Raw genomic sequence first — 7,500 nt, 5'->3', positions numbered from 1 at the left:
GTGTCTGTGTCTGTGTGTGTGTGTGTGTGTGTGTGTGTGTGTGTGTGTGTGTGTGTGTGTGTGTGTGTGTGTGTGTGTGTGTGTGTGTGTGTGTGCGTACGTGCGTGCGTCCACGTGCGTGTATGCGTCCACGTGCGTGTAAACGTGGAAGGAGAGATGTTTGTCATGTGTCCATCTGTTCAGACAAGCTGACTAGTGATTCCATGTGTGTCTAAGTATCTGTCTCAGACTGAAACTGATTCTTTCCCCACTGTTTGCAGCCTCAGAAATAGCCTCGTTAGGAGAGGAGTGGAGAGCAGAGCAGAGGAGAGGTGAGGACAAAGGAGAAAAGGAAAGGAGAACAGAGGAACAAAGGAAATCAGAAACCATGAGAGATGATCAACAGAACAGAGAGATGAGTGATGCGGTGCATCTGTGTGTGGTCTGCTTCTGGACACGTTGTAAGTGTCTGTTTGTGTGTCCTTCACATTGTACAGTCTGTACCCACACCGTTCATCTCTCTCTCTCTCTCTCTCTCTCTCTCTCTCTCTCTCTCTCTCTCCCTGGCTCCTTCAACACATCATAATTGCCTGCATTAGTGTGCGTACAATCACCCACAATCATGTAGAATGTAATCCTGCCATAAACTGACACGGACATGCAGAACGCTTCATTTCATCCTCTTTGCTTTTAGTTGACTGAGCACTGTAGCACACAATGGAGAAAAAGACTGCTAATTCAGGCACTCACAACGAACACCTATACACACACCTACACACACACAAGCAATCAAGCATGCAAGCACACACTCGCGTATGCACACGCGCAGTGCGCGCGCACACACACACACACACACACACACACACACACACACACACACACACACACACACACACACACACACACACACACACGAATATAAATAGCTCATTTCAGAGTAAATTAATTCTAAACAAATGAGCTCCACCCTGCAGTGTTCTCTCTGCTCGCCTTGTTAGACTTCATCTCCTTTTACACACACACACACACACACACACACACACACACACACACACACACACACACACACACACACACACACACACACACACACACACACACACACACACGTGCGCCAATTCATTTGCGCAAACAAATCAAAGTGAGTGTATAGGTAGAAAGGTTACAATTCATTCACGGATGGTTCCAGTGAGGTAATGTATTATCCTCCATTACACAGGGGCTGAACAGACAGTGAGAACAACCTGATTTCACACAAATCACAACACGCGTTCTGACAGGACATGAACCTGCTGCATCACCTCATAAACATCTCCGCTGGCAGGAACGACAAACTATCAGTGTGGCTGCACAACACACCGTAAATAAGACAGGATTTAGAACACCTGTCTGTGTGTGTGTGTGTGTGTGTGTGTGTGTGTGTGTGTGTGTGTGTGTGTGTGTGTGTGTGTGTGTGTGTGTGTGTGTGTGTGAGAGATAGAGAGAGAGAGAGAGAGAGAGAGAGAGAGAGGATATGGGGTCTGTTCTTACCTCTGTGTCTCAGCACTGTACTGGCCCCTGCCCACTTGATTGACAGCACAGAGTCTGAACTGATAGGTCCTGGCTGGTGTGAGCCCGCCCACAGACACCTGGTTCACAGCGGGGTCCACCTCTGACATGTAGACCTTCCACGGAGAGTCTGGAACAACACACACGTTTATTGACAAAATCAATGCACTACTAGACAATATGCAAAATTCAATTGGGATCTTTGTGGATTTATCCAAAGCTTTTGATACAGCGGAAATACTTATATCAAAGCTACAGGTATGGTTTGACTGGCGATGTGACGTGACAGCTCAGTGACTATCTTTACAATAAGAAACAGTTTGTTTCCATTAAAGTTTGTGACTTTGACAGAGAAAACCTATATAGTGTGTGGTTTATCTCAGGGCTCTAAACTTCTCCTGCGCAATATGTCTTTTTTTTCTTCTGTTTTTAATTATTTCTTTAAAAAAAAAAGAAAAAGAAATCAAGAGAGAACATGGAAGAAATGGACCACTTACTCCCCGATGTTCTTTCTGTCTTACACTGAGAAAGGGCAGGTACTCTGTGTGTGCGTGCGTGCGTGCGTGCGTGCGTGCGTGCGTGCGTGCGTGCGTGCGTGCGTGCGTGCGTGCGTGCGAGTAGATGATTTGGAGTGTGTTATAGGTAAAATGGGGCAGTTAAATGCAGTGTGCTATCCTGCCTGAGACTGGCTTTAACACACACACACACACACACACACACACACACACTGCAGATAATCAGTGTGTGAGGCTAAGCAGTCCATTTCTCACTGTCTGGATTCTGTCGTCGGTAAAACCAATCAGACAATAGACTTTCTACCTTCTTGCCTTTCCCTTGCTCTTTCTGTCTGTCCTCCGCACAAATCATTTCTTTTACCATATGATTTCACTCTCTCCACCGCCTCCCTTCACCCCCTTAATCTCTCTCTCTCTCTCTCTCTCTCTCTCTCTCTCTCTCTCTCTCTCTCTCTCTCTATTTGTGGCTGTTTGGGAGCCGGGGGGTGATTGTTAGAGCTGTTAAAACGACGCTCGCGAATGAAGTGAATGACCAGCGACTCCGAGATATCAACAAATGAAATGGACATGAATTTCACTTTGCTTCTGAAGCCACTTACAGCAACACCGATTAACATTAAATGCTGCTCCATTATTACTTGACATTTTGTCCGCGGGGCCCATTCCCAAAGCAATGACACACATGTCACATTAATTTACATGTCCCTTCTCTCTCTCTCTCTCTCTCTCTCTCTCTCTCTCTCTCTCTCTCTCTCTCTCTCTCACTCTGTCTCTCTCTCACCCCCAAGCTCAAATTCTCGACAGTCAGAGGGTCAGGGTGAGTCTATTATAACCATTGTGTTTCAATCTATCTTTCTTGTCATTTATGCAAGGGATGTTCTCATCCTGCCCCCCCCCCCCCCCCCCCCCCCTCTCTCTCTCTCTCTCCTTCCCTCCCCCTAAGCCTTCCATTAATCATTTGACAAAGCGCCAGCCTGCTGTTAGAACATCTGAGTTAGAGAGAGACAGAAAAACAGAGTGTTGTTGTGGTGAAAAGAGGTACAGTACTGTAAGTCTGTTTTATGTAAATCAACGCATATCACCGTCTGGCATAGAAGCTGTTTGCTGCTCAGCAACCATAAAGTATGAAGTATACGCATGTATGCACACACACACACACACACACACACACACACACACACACACACACACACACACACACACACACACACACACACACACACACACACACACACTCGCGTGGGCTATACGTACTGTTCTCAGAGAGCTCCAGCAGGTAGTGCAGAAGGGGGGAGTTTCCGTCGAAGGGTCTCAGCCAGGACAGAAGCACGGAGCGGGAGTCAGAGTGGTTGAGGTGGGCAGTCAGGGAGCGAGGCGAGTGGGGCAGCTCTCTGGAGGACAACACACACACACACACACAGTCAGGGAGCGAGGCGAGTGGGGCAGCTCTCTGGAGGACAACCCAAACACACACACAGTCAAATCCTCACCATAGGAGGCCTTTGCTATATGTTTCATCAGTTTCTATTGAAACGGCCTCCACCCTCTTGGGCATTGGTTCCCAACCTTTTTATACTGAAGTACCACCTCAGAAAATATGGAGACTAGGGGGCCTCCACCCTCTCCTCTAGGGGACCCCCCCCCCCCCCCACCCTTGCAGCGAGGCCCTCTCTCTCACCCTGTCTCTCTCGCTGCTTGCTCTCTCCCATGCTGTTAAGTTACACCTATTTCCTGTTAATAACCTGGGTAAAATGTGCGGCATTGGGAGGTAAAGGGGAGACACTTTATTGTGAAGGTACGACAGTATGAGGAGAGTTGTTGTTGCTGCATAATAGTGGAGAGTGATGACACTTTCAAACCAGAGGACGATGCACAAGCATGACGTTAATAATGGACCGTGGACTGGACACATGTATATTAACGTTGACACTTTTCTTCTTTTCTACTTTTCGTTTAAATGTTTAATACATTTAAACAAAAACTTTTCAATTGACTAAAATATATGACTAAAACAAAATTACATTTTATTTTAGACAATGACTAAATCAAAAATTGCTGTCAAAATGAACACTGCTCTGAGAGTGTAGAAGCTGAACCAAATGGACCAGGATTATATAGTGCACAACATAGAATCTCACAGGCTCAACATTAAAAACAACATACATACGGTACTGTATTGAATTCTGGAGATTAAATTGCATAATGAAAGAAAGGCTTCTAGGGAATCATTCTGAATGGCAATGATGTTGGCTGTGAATGGACGTTTTGACTTTCTTTTGGCAAATAGTGAGCCCAGCTTTGTCTGTGTTGGCTGTTTTTTCATTGGGACTAATGCCTAATCTGATATTTAATTTACACTCAATCATAACAACGGCGTCGCTTGCCAAAAATATCTGATCTACAACCGCACAATGCGTCTCATTGGGGCGATCAACGACCATCGCCCACATTTTTATGAAACGCCCATTCAACGGGTAAATGTTGGACTAGGCTGGTTATCACAGTCAAAAATGCACCCAGTATGGTATTGAAGATTACCATTATACCGTGCGTTATAATTGTGCGTGCATGCGTGCGTGCCAGCGAAAGTCATTTGATATGGTTTTAAACCTGGATTGTAATTGGATAATCCAACAATTTGTTTTTACACCCATTTTCGACCTAACCACAAACAAATAACACATCTAGAGCTAACAATGGGTTGCAATACTTTGTTAGCTTAGGCTATACATCTTTTCTTTTGAAGCATGCATAAGGTGGGGTCCTGGGTCATGCATAAGGTGGGGTCCTGGGTCATGCATAAGGTGGGGTCCTGGGTCCTGGGTCATGCATAAGGTGGGGTCCTGGGTCATGCACAGGGCTCCAGCGTGCGACCTATTAGGTCGCATATGCGACTTAATTTATTAAGGGTGATACTTAAAATTGAATGAGGTCGCACAGGTGCGACTTGCTGGAAGGATGAGCGGAGGAAAAAAAAACATCCCGCAGTGCTTGCCCGTTCCATTGATTGAAAACATTGGACGTTCGCCTGACGCCCAGTGTTCAAAGAACGATCGTTCACGAAAACCCACAAATAAGCCCTTCAGACTTGGATGGTCAGAGCGGCGCGATTACATACAAAGTCAATTCAAAGACGAGAATTGCGCAAACGGGCGCGGCGCGACCTGCCGCGGTACAAACTGGACGAACCGAGGCGAATATATATTCAGGTCTGAACGCAGCTTATCCGACACAAATGAACTAATCTTTCTCAGCTGTACAATTTCACTGGAGCGCGCAGCGCGCATATCTAACTGCATGATGATCAGTCATGATCTACACAGACAGCCGACTCCCGACCCAAACACTGAGTGAAACTTAGTAAACGTGTTGTTTGATTAAACATGTGCCACGAAAAATAGCTTCCAAAGCTTGTTATGTTTGCATCGAGGAGGTAGCCTATGTGTCCATACCATACGTGAAAATATTTTCAGCACGCGGAGATATGCAGGCTCTGAGAGCATTCCGAAACTTTTGCCTTCACAATAAAAGCATGCAGCTTTCACAAGTTGGCCCATAAAGACAAGGAAAAGGATTAAGAATTTGGTGGCATTTCACATTGCAAAAGATTTTTTCCAAAATGTAGAAATATTATAATAAGGAATTAATTTGGATAATGGTAATGGAGATATTGTACAAATTGTCACTTTATGAATCCAAAAGGTTTGGACTGCATTTAATTTTCAACACAAAACCTTAAACTGACTTTCTGTGTGTGGAATATAAATATTGCCTTTATTGACTGAGTGACTTTGTGGTGGGTTGAAACCATCTACAGTGTTTTGAAGTATAACCAGGTAGGTTGCTGTTTTTTACACAGTGACCTTTGTAGGGGGTTTTATGATTCAAACCTGTTTCCTGGTGGAAACCACTACATAAATAAATGGCACCCGATGTGGGGGCATGATAAGATCATGTATTAATACCACGCTATACAAAGAAAAAAATGGTGCTACCTAATTTGTGGTGGCGCTACCAAATAAAAAGGTAGGTGGCACCAGTGCTACCTGTGAAAAAGTTAGTCTGGAGCCCTGGTCATGCATAAGGTGGGGTCCTGGGTCATGCATAAGGTGGGGTCCTGGGTCATGTTGGGTCCTGGGTCATGCATAAGGTGGGGTCCTGGGTCATGCATAAGGTGGGGTCCTGGGTCATGTTGGGTCCTGGGTCATGCATAAGGTGGGGTCCTGGGTCATGCATAAGGTGGGATCCTGGGTCATGCATAAGGTGGGATCCTGGGTCATGCATAAGGTGGGGTCCTGGGTCATGCATAAGGTGGGGTCCTGGGTCATGTTGGGTCCTGGGTCATGCATAAGGTGGGGTCCTGGGTCATGCATAAGGTGGGATCCTGGGTCATGCATAAGGTGGGGTCCTGGGTCATGTTGGGTCCTGGGTCATGCACAAGGTGGGGTCCTGGGTCATGTTGGGTCCTGGGTCATGCATAAGGTGGGGTCCTGGGTCATGCATAAGGTGGGGTCCTGGGTCATGCATAAGGTGGGGTCCTGGGTCTTTTTAAGCATGCATAAGGTGGGGTCCTGGGTCATGCATAAGGTGGGGTCCTGGGTCATGCATAAGGTGGGGTCCTGGGTCTTTTTAAGCATGCATAAGGTGGGGTCCTGGGTCATGCATAAGGTGGGGTCCTGGGTCATGCATAAGGTGGGATCCTGGGTCATGCATAAGGTGGGGTCCTGGGTCATGTTGGGTCCTGGGTCATGCATAAGGTGGGGTCCTGGGTCATGTTGGGTCCTGGGTCATGCATAAGGTGGGGTCCTGGGTCATGCATAAGGTGGGGTCCTGGGTCATGCATAAGGTGGGGTCCTGGGTCTTTTTAAGCATGCATAAGGTGGGGTCCTGGGTCATGCATAAGGTGGGGTCCTGGGTCATGCATAAGGTGGGGTCCTGGGTCTTTTTAAGCATGCATAAGGTGGGGTCCTGGGTCATGCATAAGGTGGGGTCCTGGGTCATGCATAAGGTGGGGTCCTGGGTCTTTTTAAGCATGCATAAGGTGGGGTCCTGGGTCATGCATAAGGTGGGGTCCTGGGTCATGCATAAGGTGGGGTCCTGGGTCATGCATAAGGTGGGGTCCTGGGTCATGCATAAGGTGGGGTCCTGGGTCATGTTGGGTCCTGGGTCATGTTGGGTCCTGGGTCATGCATAAGGTGGGGTCCTGGGTCATGCATAAGGTGGGGTCCTGGGTCATGCATAAGGTGGGGTCCTGGGTCATGCATAAGGTGGGGTCCTGGGTCTTTTTAAGCATGCATAAGGTGGGGTCCTGGGTCATGCATAAGGTGGGGTCCTGGGTCATGCATAAGGTGGGGTCCTGGGTCATGCATAAGGTGGGGTCCTGGGTCATGCATAAGGTGGGGTCCTGGGTCATGTTGGGTCCTGGGTCATGTTGGGTCCTGGGTCATGCATAAGGTGG

The 7,500-nt window shown here is 47.3% G+C and overlaps 1 protein-coding gene across 1 annotated transcript in view; it reads right to left on the bottom strand.

The window, feature by feature from the left end:
* Nucleotides 1–7,500, bottom strand: part of sdk1b (sidekick cell adhesion molecule 1b) — a 315,440-nt gene that overhangs the window by 97,595 nt on the left and 210,345 nt on the right. Inside the window, 2 exon segments of the mRNA XM_079499197.1 lie at nucleotides 1,510–1,657; nucleotides 3,297–3,433. Coding sequence (XP_079355323.1) covers nucleotides 1,510–1,657; nucleotides 3,297–3,433 — 285 coding nt within the window.

Source organism: Electrona antarctica (assembly GCF_951216825.1).
Source record: "Electrona antarctica genome assembly, chromosome: 4".
NCBI classification, from domain to species: Eukaryota; Metazoa; Chordata; class Actinopteri; order Myctophiformes; family Myctophidae; genus Electrona; species Electrona antarctica.
Note: the sequence above shows the minus strand (reverse complement) of the source record. Positions and strands in the feature narration are given on the sequence as shown.